We start from the raw sequence: 13075 nt of genomic DNA on the forward strand, positions 1-13075 counted from the left end.
GTAATAAAATTAAAACAAAACAAAAAATTGCTTTCAAATTCCTTGTTCTCATTATTTCTTCATTCATTGAACTTTCTTATATTTGAACAAAATGGCTTCTCTTGACCGTTGAGGTTTCTGTTTGTTGCCCATCTAGTCTGCCCAATATTCTTTTTTAACTTTATTTTTCTGTATACGGGTCGGTATGAGGACTCATTTTTTGCGCCGTGTTCTGGAGTTTTTAGCGGTACCATGTTTGTATTGATCGGACTTTTTGATCGCTTTTTATTCATTTTTTCATGATATAAATAGTGACCAAAAATACGCTATTTTGGACTTTGGAATTTTCTTGCGCGTACACCATTGACCGTGCGATTTAATTAACGATGTATTTTTATAGTTCGGACATTTCCGCACGCGGCGATACCACATATGTTTATTTACACAGTTTTTTTTTATGGGAAAAGGGGGGGTGATTCAAACTTTTATTAGGGGAGGGGTTAAATGACCTTTAACTTTTTTTTCCCACTTTTTCTTGCAGTGTTATAGCTCCCATAGGGACCTATAACACTGCACACGCTGATCTCCTATGCTGATCCCTGCAGAGCCATAGCTTTGCATGGATCAGCTAGATAGGGGCTCGAATGCTCAAGCCTGTAGCTCAGGCTAGGAGCAATCAAAACCCGATCGGACGCGGCGGAGACAGGTAAGGAGACCTCCGCTTGCATCCTAGCTGATCGGGACATTGCGATTTTATCGCGATGTCCCGATCAGCCCAACTGAGCTGCCGGGAAGCGTTTAATTTCTTTCACTTTCTAACGCGGCGGTCAACTTTGATCGCCGCGTCTGAAGGGTTAATAGCACGCGGTACAACGATCGAATCCGCGTGCTGTTAGCCCAGGGTCCCGGCTATGAATTGCAGCCGGGACCGACCTGGTGTGATCCTGTTTTAAACACCGTGACCGGGCATAGGGCGTACTGGTACGCCCTACGTCCTTAAGAGGTTAATAGTCCCTGGCCCTATCTAATGCCTATCCATACCTTATATGAACGATAGCCTTATACCTATCCCTATCTTATATGAAGGATAGCCTTATGTCTATCCCCATCTTATATGAAAGATAGCCTTATGCTTATCTCTATCTTATATAAAGGATAGCCTTATGCCTATCTCTATCTTATATGAAGGATAGCCTTATTCCTATCCCTATCTTATATGAAGGATAACCTTATGCCTATCCCTATCTTATATGAAGGATAGCCTTATACCTATCCCTATCTTATATGAAGGATAGCCTTATACCTATCCCTGTCTTATATGAAGGATAGTCTTATACCTATCTCTATCTTATATGAAGGATCGCCTTATACCTATCCCTATCTTATATGAAGGATAGCCTTATTCCTATCTCTATCTTATATGAAGGATAGCCTTATACCTATCCCTATCTTATATGAAGGATAGCCTTATATCTATCCCTATCTTATATGAAGGATAACCTTATACCTATCTCTATCTTATATGAAGGCTAGCCTTATACCTATCCCTATCTTATATGAAGGATAGCTTTATGTCTTTCCCTATCTTATATAAAGGATAGCCTTATGTCTATCCCATGCATGTTTAAACTTCTTTTACTACTTTGATATTACTGCAGAAACCTTTTCCCCTCTAATTTAAAACTATGTCCTCCTGTGGTAGTTTTTCTCCTATATAAATCTACTCTCTTCCTTTACAGTATTGATTCCCATTATGTATGTAAAATAAGCAGTCATACGCTGCACCATTGACGTTATATGGTCACATACAGTTCCCTTTCTTCTCACAGGTGATTCTATGATTTTTAACTACATTCTTAAAGGAAAACTGTCAGATATTTTCTCCTGCACTATTCACATGTACTGGTGTATAGTGCGGGAGACGCTGATTAAAATGAGCCCTACCTTGTCCGGATCTGCGCTGCCGTTCTCCCGCAATTGTAGTTTTATTAGGTTATGAAATCGTCCTGTAACTGGCACGGGCGGGGCTTCTGCGCTTAACTGGCACTGACGTCAGCGCCGCTTATGAATATTCATCCCCCTCCCTCCAGTTCTCCCTCTCTTTGCTGCTCCTAACTGGAGGGAGGGGGATGAATATTCATAAGCGGCACTGACGTCAGTGCCAGTTAAGCGCAGAATCCCCGCCCGTGCCAGTTACAGGAAGATTTCAACACATAATAAAACTACAATTGCGGGAGAACGGCGGCGCAGATCCGGACAAGGTAGGGCTAATTTTAATCAGCGTCTCCCGCACTATAAACCAGTACATGTGAATAGTGTGGGAGAAAACAAGTGACAGTTTTCCTTTAACAACTATCAATTGAAGACACCTTTACCATCTTTAGTATCACTCACTGGACTTTTGTTTTGGTTTTCCCAACCAGGGCGCCTCCAGCTGTTGCAAAACTACAACTCCCAGCATGCCCGGACAGCCTTCGGCTGTCCGGGCATGCTGGGAGTTGTAGTTTTGCAACAGCTGGAGGCGCCCTGGTTGGGAAACACTGCCCTAGCCATACCTCACTTCAATGGAGCCCATATTCCCATTTTGGAACCATTACGTTTGACGTACACAATATAAGGGTTTACCTTGAAGGACGGTACATTTTTTTTATTTAACCTTGGTCCACACTTCCATATTAGTTTGGTGTGAGATGCACCAATACCTTTTTCTAATCTGATTCTATTTTCTGATTGTAATTCTTTTGTACATAATTATAGAAGCGGCCATCTTGCTTTATGGCAAGTCCCATGGACATAAGCAACAATAGACTAAATCTGTCCCAGTCACATGAATGTGAAAGGTTTCTGGGTGTGCCCTGTGACCTTTTCCAGCGGTCATTTCACAGGGATGGGGAGGCTGATCTGTGAATATCTATTGTGAATAGTGTCTTAAAGGACAACTACAGCGGAAAAAACTTATCGCCTATACACAGGATAAGGGATAAGTGTTTGATCGTGGGGGGGTCCGACCGCTGGGACCCCCGCAATCTCCTAAACGGGGCCCCCGCATTAGCGCTCAGTGTGAGCGCTAATACGTGTAGCGTCGACCTGAGAGGTCAACGGTTATGCCCTCTCCCCATACAGTTCTATGGGAGAGGTGGGGAGGTACGAACGCTGCATATCGGTCTCTCCGCCATGTCATGCTGCGGCCGGCACGCCCCCTTGCGATCAAACCCTTATCCCCTATCCTGTGGATAGGGGATAAGTGTTTTCCGCTGCAGATGTCCTTTAACTATTATACACTGGTGCCACTTTTCACTGCTGGAAAGTGATTTATACAGAACAGGAATTGTCAGCTTATTATTAGGCTTAGTGGCCAGAATGCAAACTGTACAATTTCCAGATAATGAAAGTTTTCCGCAAAATGAAAAATTAGAAAAAAAAATTACCAAACATTCTTAAAGATGTTTAAATGGGCACTCTCACGAAAAAACACTTGGCAAAAATGTACTGCAGTATCTTCTTATACTGGCGTAACATACGTCAGTGTTTGGGCTAATATTCTTGAATGTTACTTGTCATTGCATACCATTATGAGACAACCTGAAAATAAATTAGACAATACAGTATATATATAGAAAAAAGGTCTGCACCGGATTAGTGTTCTAAACTAGGATTTTATTCCTGGTCCACATCAGATAGTTTGGGAAAAAATGTACATAAAAAAAAAAAAAAAAAAAAAAACAGCAATTAGTGGTGTACAAAATCAAAGTTTTTTTTTCTTTTCTTCTAACATTAAAATAACATTAAAAACCATTATTACACAACCAAAACCTAAAAGCCAGACCAGGCAGAACACTGACAGTACCGTCATTCCCTAAGTAAAACCTTTCCCCAAGGTAGGAATCCTATTATACAAAATAGAAGATTCACTGAACAGAATTTACCAGAATGTGAGAGATTGTTCACACCCATTAGATGGGCCGGTGGCAAATCTGACAAGAGAATCCACAGCCTCAGAGTCAAAGCTAAGGAGTCCAGTGGGCGGTGCTAATCAATAATTATATCGCTGTAAATCACTGTTCACGCCCACTGGACTCCAATGCAGAGCAGTTAAGTGAATAAACGACAATTTATACTGAAACTTTCCCCAAAACACACATATTGAGATACATAATATAATAAATATAATAAAATATACATATACCATAATATATTACACATACACATAGTCATGGCCGTAAATGTTGGCAGACCTGAAATATTTCTCACAGAAAAGGATTGCAGTAACACCTGTTTTGCTATACACATGTTTATTCCCTTTGTGTGTATTGGAACTAAACCAAAAAAGGGAGGAAAAAAGCGAATTGGACATAATGTCACCAAACTCCAAAAATGGTCTGGACAAAATTCTTAGCACCCTTTTAAAATTGTGGATAAATAAGATTGTTTCAAGCATGTGATGCTTCTTTAAACTCACTTAAGGCAAGTAACAGGTGTGGGCAATATAAAAATCACACCTGAAAGCAGATAAAAAGGAGAGAAGTTCACTTAGTCTTTGCATTGTGTGTCTGTGTGTGCCACACTAAGCATGGACAATAGAAAGAGGAGAAGAGAACTGTCTGAGGACTTGAGAACCAAAATTGTGGAAAAATATCAACAATCTCAAGGTTACAAGTCCATTTCCAGAGATCTAGATTTGTCTTTGTCCACAGTGCGCAACATTATCAAGAAGTTTGCAACCCATGGCACTGTAGCTAATCTCCCTGGGTGTGGACGGAAGAGAAAAATTTATGAAAAGTGTCAATGCAGGATAGTCCGGATGGTGGATAAGCAGCCCCAAACAAGTTCCAAAGATATTCAAGCTGTCCTACAGGCTCAGGGACCATCAGTGAAATGAAACGCTATGGAGGAGACCCAGGAGGACCCCACTGCTGACACAGAGACATAAAAAAGCAAGACTACATTTTGCCAAAATGAACTTGAGTAAGCCAAAACCTGGGAAAAGGTCTTGTGGACAGATGAGACCAAGATAGAGCTTTTTGGTAAAGCACATCATTCTACTGTTTACCGAAAATGGAATAAGGCCTACAAAGAAAAGAACACAGTACTTACAGTGAAATATGGTGGAGGGTCAATGATGTTTTGGGGTTGTTTTGCTGCCTCTGGCATTGGGTGCCTTGAATGTGTACAAGACATCATGAAATCTGAGGATTACCAATGGATTTTGGGTCGCACTGTACAGCCCAGTGTCAGAAAGCTGGGTTTGCGTCCGAGATCTTGGGACTTCCAGCAGGACAATGACCCCAAACATACGTCAAAAGCCCCCAGAAATGGATGACAACAAAGCGCTGGAGAGTTCTGAAGTGGCAGCAATGAGTCCAGATCTAAATTCCATTGATCACCTGTGGAGAGATCTTAAAATTGCTGTTGGGAAAAGGCGCCTTCCAATAAGAGAGACCTGGAGCAGTTTGCAAAGGAAGAGTGGTCCAACATTCCGGCTGAGAGGTGTAAGAAGCTTATTGATGGTTATAGGAAGCAACTGATTTCAGTTATTTTTTCCAAAGGATGTGCAACCAAATATTAAGTTAAGGATGACAATAATTTTATCCAGACCATTTTTGGAGTTTGGTGACATTATGTCCAATTTGCTTTTTTTCCTCCCTTTTTTGGTTTAGTTCCACTACACACAAAGGGAATAAACATGTGTATAGCAAAACGTGTGTTACTGCAATCCTTTTCTGTGACTGTGAGAAATTCTTCATTTTCTTGAAAGAATTCAGGGGTGCCAACATTTACGGCCATGACTGTTTATATATCATATATATATATTTTATTTTTTATTATGTATCTCAATTGGCTCAGCTCATTTTCCTCTACTGCTGGCTGTGAATTAAACAGCATTTTTTATGTAATGGGTTCCCTTTTAGTGGCCATCAATTTTAACTATTCTTTAAAATGAATTATACAGTATTACAGAAACCTAGCTGCCTTCTTTTAAAAACAGCGCCACACCTTTCCGCAGGTTGTGTGTGGTATTACAACTCTGCTCTATTTTCTTCAATGAAACTGAGCCGCAATACCACACACAAACTGAGGCCGAGAGTGGCGCTGTTTACCTTCTATTCTAAACACATATATATATATTTATAAGCCAGACAGACAATCCAATGCATATAGGGACAGATAAACAGTCAATCTCGGTGACCGTCCTCAAGACTCCAGAGAACCCATTGTAAGTAGAGATGAGCGAACTTACAGTAAATTCGATTCGTCACAAACTTCTCGGCGCGGCAGTTGATGACTTATCCTGCATGATAATTATTTCAGCTTTCAGGTGCTCCCGTGGGCTGGAAAAGGTGGATACAGTCCTAGAAGACTCTGTCCTAGGACTGTATCCACCTTTTCCAGCCCACCGGAGCACCTGAAAGCTGAACTAATTTATGCAGGATAAGTCATCAACTGCCGAGCCGAGAAGTTCGTGACGAATCGAATTTACTGTAAGTTCGCTCATCTCTAAATTGTAATACCTGTGGACTGCAGCTGTAACTCAATAGTGAAGCTTAATCAGAACACTTTTTTTTTTTTTTCTTCTTTACCATGTTCAATGTCCCCATGTCAGTACCATACTCTTGCCACATGGGGGCGCCTACCGAGCACAGCCCAGCAGGTTTCAAGCCAAAAGAAAAAAAAGTTTAAAAACTACCAGTTAATGCCAGAAAAAGAATATTTACATGACAATCTTTTAGTGCTTTAGATTACGGTCTAGATTTACCAACAAGTGCAATGGTCTAGTCCACAGTGGCCTCCAGACTGCGGCAAAACTACAACTCCCAGCATGCCCGGACAGCCGTTGGCTGTCCGGGCATGCTGGGAGTTGTAGTTTTGCAACAGCTGGAGGGCCACAGTTTGGAGACCACTGGTGGCAGAACGCTAGATGTTCCAGACCTTCGCCTCAATGATCTAAACCCCCTTTTTTGAAAAGGCATAGTTTATAATACAAAAAAAATAAAAATAAAATAATAATAATAAAAAAAATAAAAATAAAACACACACACATATATACACGCACAAAGACTGTACAACTACTTAGCCAGCAGTTTCTATTCGGGTCCTTGGTGCCATAAGAGACACTATGTACAGTTACATTGTCATGGTGGCCCCTCTAATATAAGGGAAGCCCGCCGACCCACGTCACGTGTCCATTGTCCTCACCAGTTACCATGGCAGTGTTTGAGGTTCATCCGATGACTGGAGCCAAACTGAAATACTGGAAGTGCCCGCACACACATGAAGTATTAAAAAAAAAAAAGGTAAGTAGTTCTACTTTACAGAAGTATAAAAATTACAGTACTATGACAAAACCCTGATTATTATTATTTTTTTTTTAGTTTTTTTTAACCCCTATGTAGATTGCAGGAAAGGGCACAGTATGGCAGCCCCCCCCCCCCCTAGCTTGTATTCGGTCTCCTTAGGTGCGAGGATAGCGTCACCCTCTGTTCGTCCATACGCTTGGCCTGTGCACGGAGAATGAGACTGAAGAAGTCCTCGTCGGGGACTGTGGGGCCTTTCTTGGGAGGGGGAGGAGGTGCGCAGCGTTGGTCGTCTAAGCGCGATCCCTACAATGAGAAGAGGAACATGTCAGGACACATGTGGAATATATACAGGGGTCCCTCAAGTTACAATATTATTTGGTTCCAGGACGACCATTGTATGTTGAATCCATAGTATGTTGAGACCCAAACTCTATGGAAGCCTGGTAATTGGTTCTGAAGTCACCAAAATGTCATCCAAAAATAGGAAAAAGTAATGACTAAAGAAAAATAAGTAGATAACTAATATAGATAAAGCAAATCCTTACATATAAAAGTAATAAAGAGCTGCTGGGAGCTGTAATCACTGTCTATGTAGAGGACAGGAGCTTCTTCAGGGTCCTGTACAGTATACACAGTGTCCTAAAAAAGTATCATGGAGCCGCCCTCACCTGGTGTCCAAAGGAGCAGCTAACCCTGGTACAGGTAAAGAATACAGGACATGTAATACCTCCCTGTACTGTAGGGGGCGCCACCAGACGCCAGTCAGTGCATACACTTCAGTAATACAGGGGTTTTACCAGTGAATGCCCATTCTGATTGGTCGGTTCTTCCAGCCATTGACGTGTTTTACAGATCTGGACTGTCTGTAGTATTGTATGTTGAGTCTGGTTTCAAGTTACAATGGTCCAGAATAGACCATTATTAGCTGAATCTATTGTATTATGTTGGGGCCATTGTAAGTTGAGGGATCACTGTATTACACTACATACACAATGCTGTTGTTCAAGTATTGCATTAAAGGGGTACTCCGCAGGAAACTTCTTATTCACATTTATTAAACAAAATAAAGGTCAAAATGTTATAGTCTCCGTAGGGAATTATCACAGGCTGTCTGTATAATGCTATGCAATAGCATACCATTGATCAGTGTTGTCAGTGCTCTGCTTATACAGACTGCCTATATATTTGAGGCACAGATCCGACAGCACGAGGGCAGGTAGAGACCCTCGGGACCCCGAGATTACACAACAGAGGTCCCGACTGGCCAACACAACCCACCGACACATATTTTTAGATCCTGCAATCAACTTTGATTGCAGGATTTAAAGGGTTAATGCTGGGCATTGGCATGATCACCGATGCCAGGCATAGTGGATATCAGCCATATCTCTCCAGCTCTGACCAGACCTAAGCTCCTGAGATAGCTTCAAAGTCATGTAGCGGGTGCAGGGTGTATATGTATGCCCTGTGTCCTCTAGGGGTTAAAGTACAGTTAAAAAGAAAATAAGGTAAACTTTAACATAGAGAAGGAGCTATAGGGCCAAAACAGTTTCAATGCACGTCTGAACAGGTGTTAAAGGGGTACTCCACCCCTAGACATCCAAAGGATCAGGGATAAGATATCTGATCACAGCTGTGACCCCCGCGATCTTGGCTGTGGCACCCCAGACATCCGATGCACGGAGAGAATTTCGCTCCGTGCCGTATAACTGGAGATGCAGGATGGAGGTTCGTGACGTCACGGCCACACCCCCTCAATGCAAGTCCTCCCATAGACTTGCATTGAGGGGACGTGGCCGTGACGTCATGAGCCTCCGGTACTGCACCAGACTCTAAACGAACGCCGGGTGCAGCAGGGAGATCATGGGGGTCCCCAGCAGCAGTACCCCCCACGATCGGACATCTTATCCCTTATCCTTTGGATAGGGGATAAGATGTCTAGGGGCGGAGTACCCCTTTAAAGAGGTTATCCTACATTAGAACGTCTGATTTTTTCAAAATACCGCACCACATTCTGCAGCTCAGTCCCACTGAAGTGAATGGAGTCAAGTTGTAATACCACACACAACCTGAGGACAGGGGTGGTGCTGTGTTTTTGGAACAAATTAGCTCTGTTTTTCTAATACCGGATTAGGCCTTTCAATAACAACATTTTACTGTATGTTCTGTGTTACCTGACATTTGACCAGCATGTCAAAGAACTCGTCATCTGGCTCGCGGTTCTCGGTGGCCATCAGATGGCCTAGGACGGAGTTACTGTTCTGTTGGCCGATCCTCAGTCCAGGCAGATTGCTGAAGCTGGCCCTCTGGTCATCCAACCTCCGGCTCTGGGAGCTGGCTATGAGGTCCAGAAACTCATCAGTATGTGGGGAGACGGCAGACGTGGATAAGGCTGTAAAGAGTATAGTTTAGACTATGTGTTGTCTTCGACCAGCGTTGCGATAACAAGCAATGTTATGGCTACAAGGACCTCTCACTAGGGCACTGTGTTCCAACTAGGGCAAAACTACAACTCCCAGCATGCCCGGACAGCCGAAGGCTGTCCGGGCATGCTGGGAGTTGTAGTTTTGCAACAGCTGGAGGCACCCTGGTTGGGAAACACTGCACTAGGGACTTACATTTTCTCATGGATTTTGGAGGCGTTGCAGATGAAGCAGTGTTGAAGCTCATGAAGTTTCTTCCCTGCAAACTGCACCTTTGGTCATCCATTCGGTTGCTCTGGAATCGACTCAAAAGATCGAAGAATCCTTCGTCGCCGATACTGTCCGGGGCGGCAGGTTTCTGGAAATAGGGAAGACGTCTGGTTAGTGCACACACACAGAGCAACCAATATAAATCCTTGAAAGCAGTGGTCTTCAACCTGTGGCTCTCCAGCTGTTGTAAAACTACAACTCCCAATATGTCTGGTTCCCTTAACGGGGTACTCCGGTGTAAAACTTTATTTATTGTAAATGAACTGATGCCAGAAAGTTAAACAGGTTTGTAAATGACTTCTATTAAGAAATCTTTACCCTTCCAGTACTTTTCAGCAGCTGTATGCTATAGAGGAAATTCTTTTCATTTTGAATTTCTTTTTTGTCTTGTTCACAGTGCTCTCTGCTGACCCCTCTGTCCATGTCAGGAACTGTCCGGAGCAGGATAGGTTTGCCATGGGGATTTTCTCCTGCTCTGGACAGTTCCTGATACGGGCATCAGGTGTCAGCAGAGAGCACTGTGGACAAGACAAAAAAATAATTTCCTCTGTAGTATTCAGCAGCTAATAAGTACTGGAAGGGTAAAGATTTTTTAATAGAAGTCATTTACAAATCTGTTTAACTTTCTGGCACCAGTTGATTTAAGAAAAAAATGTTTTCCACCGGAGTACTCCTTTAATGGGGCAGCCTGCTCTATAGAGTCGATGAACAAGAGCAATAGTGTCTTAGTGAAAGGTGACCTGATCTGCCAGGTTTTATGGTTTATGTGTTACATTCAGAATGTTGCTGATAGATATTTGTGATCGTAAAGTCAATGTGATCACTTCACATTACACACTAATGAATGTGCGCTCACACATAGGTAGAGAATTTCATATAGAAGCGAGCACAAAGCAGACTAGAAAAGAGTATTCTGATATCATAAAAGTAATGTATCAATAGGATCGATGGCGGTCAGACCTCAGACGGGCACCAATCTGATAACCCTCTAGGTCAGGGTTCCTCCAGCTGTTGAAAAACTACAACTCCCAGCATGCCTGGACAGCCAAAGGCTGTCTGGGCATGCTGGAAGTTGTAGTTTTGAAACAGCTGAAGGCACACTAGTTAGGATACACAACCCTAGAGGTTTCCCCCCACAGGGTTTGTTTCCTCTCCTGTGTGCTGGAGGATGACTCTTTGTGAGTTAATTATTTGGTGTTGGCTGTCGGGGCATGCTGGGAGTTGTAGTTTTGCAACAGCTGGAGGCACACTAGTTGGGAATCACTGCCCTACAGGATTCCACCACAGGGGTTTTCCTCTTCTATGTGCTGGAGGATGACTCTTTGTGAGTTAATGATTTGGTGTTGGCTGTCTGTTGCTGGGAGTTGTAGTTTTGCAACAGCTGGAGGCACACTAGTTGGAAATCACTGCACTACAGGTTTCCACCACAGGGGTTTTCCTCTTCTATGTGCTGGAGGATGACTCTTTGTGAGTTAAGGATTTGCCGTTGGCTGTCTGGGCAAATGTGCTGGGAGTTGTAGTATTGCAACAGCTGGAGGCACCCTTGTTGGGAAACACCTAAGTGCTGGAATCATAAAATCCCAAGGGTTGACTACCAGGATTGGACTTTATTCTGAACCCAGCAGCTGCAGGAGTCATCGGCGCTTCCATAGAAATGAATGGAGTGTGTGCCGTCTACCGGTAGACAACACACACTCCTAACTGAGAGTGTCGGGGTCCTGTCCTGGAGATCAAGAGGGACCCCAGCTGTTGGAGCCCCTGCGATCAGCTACTTAATTTTCGCCACAGTACTCCTTTAAGTCAAGATATAGGTATAAGTAATAACTTATCTTCATCACTGTTTGCTGTGTAAAGAAACAAAAAGTTACCACGTACAGAAAAATAACCATTAAGGTTAGGGTCACACGTGCCGTATATTGCTGCGTATTTTCCTACCCACTGAAGTCAATAGGTAGCAAAATCACCGGCAGAAAATATGCAGGAAAAAACAGCATGTGTGACCCTATCCGACCATAGCTGCAGATTTCAATGTAAACCAAATGACTGAACAGAGCTTCAAATCCTGCGCATCAAATAAGTGCAGGATACTGTACGTGTGAATAGACCCTAAAAGGTCATTTATGCTGCAGATTTTATGTAAACTAAACGGCTGAACACTGCTTCAAATCCGCTGCATTAAATCCTGTGCATCAAATACACACAGGATACTGTACGTGTGAATACCCCGCAACACAGAAACCTTACCCGCTGGGCGTTTGTCATCTTCCGGTTGGCGTCAGATGAGTTACTTGAGTCCTGCAGAACTTTGGAGGCGCCGTTCTTAAGCTTCTTGCCCTTCAGTCTATTCACAAACATGAGCTTAGTGGAAGGCTTGGAGAGAAGAGGTTTCTGCTTTACGAGGATCTCACTGTTCCAGTTCGGCACCTGAAGTTAACAATTTTAAGACAAATATAAAAAAGTGCTATGTATTTATGTGGGGGTGGCCACAAGACCTCAGAGATGGGGGTGTTCAGCCAAGACTGGAGGAAAGACTAAAACATAACAATATGTGCATATCCTTCATATCTTATCAGCGGTGAATCTTACCACTGCACAAGTCATAATCTACAGTAATTCAAACTTATTCAGCACTTTGGTTATCTATGTAGCTATCCGGAAGCCATTCGTGTATGGTACGGCTGTCTACCTCCTAATCTCATGACATGACAGAATTCGGATGATTTGCCTGTAACACCTATTCCTGCTATGCACATTACCAGACCGTAAAATGATCACCCACCTTATCTGGTGTTAGCTTCACAAGTTCCAGGTTCTCCATGCTGTGACGTCTGCTCAAACGTGGTCGGGCACCTGCCAAACAATACAAGAAATGTAACATGTTCATCTTGTATAACAGTTTTTGTTTTATGAAACAATTTTTCTATAATTGAAGAACGTTTGTCACCCACTTCACTGCTGACCTGCAACCACCTGTCCTCCTGTGCTACAAACTCTCTCTTCACACCACGTTTTTGCAATACAGTTTTTTTTATCAGGTTTTTTATTAAAAAAACGGATTCCTCAAAACCTGACTAAACTGTGTACAAAACGTGTGTACAAAGTTTTATC

General features: G+C 42.8%; 1 protein-coding gene across 4 annotated transcripts in view; it reads right to left on the reverse strand.

The window, feature by feature from the left end:
* Positions 1–6441: 6441 nt before the first annotated feature.
* The window catches only part of GPSM2 (G protein signaling modulator 2), a 67234-nt gene continuing 60600 nt past the window's right edge, over positions 6442–13075 (reverse strand). For all 4 annotated transcript variants that reach the window (XM_056523503.1, XM_056523502.1, XM_056523505.1 and 1 more), the window contains 5 exons: positions 12747–12817; positions 12212–12391; positions 9893–10055; positions 9449–9666; positions 6442–7577 (listed from right to left, as the gene is read on the reverse strand). In XM_056523503.1, the coding sequence (XP_056379478.1) occupies positions 7410–7577; positions 9449–9666; positions 9893–10055; positions 12212–12391; positions 12747–12817 (800 nt within the window). In that variant the 3' untranslated portion in view covers positions 6442–7409. The remainder of the gene's footprint in view (positions 7578–9448; positions 9667–9892; positions 10056–12211; positions 12392–12746; positions 12818–13075) is intronic.

The sequence above is a fragment of the Hyla sarda genome, chromosome 6 (assembly GCF_029499605.1).
Source record: "Hyla sarda isolate aHylSar1 chromosome 6, aHylSar1.hap1, whole genome shotgun sequence".
Taxonomy (NCBI): domain Eukaryota; kingdom Metazoa; phylum Chordata; class Amphibia; order Anura; family Hylidae; genus Hyla; species Hyla sarda.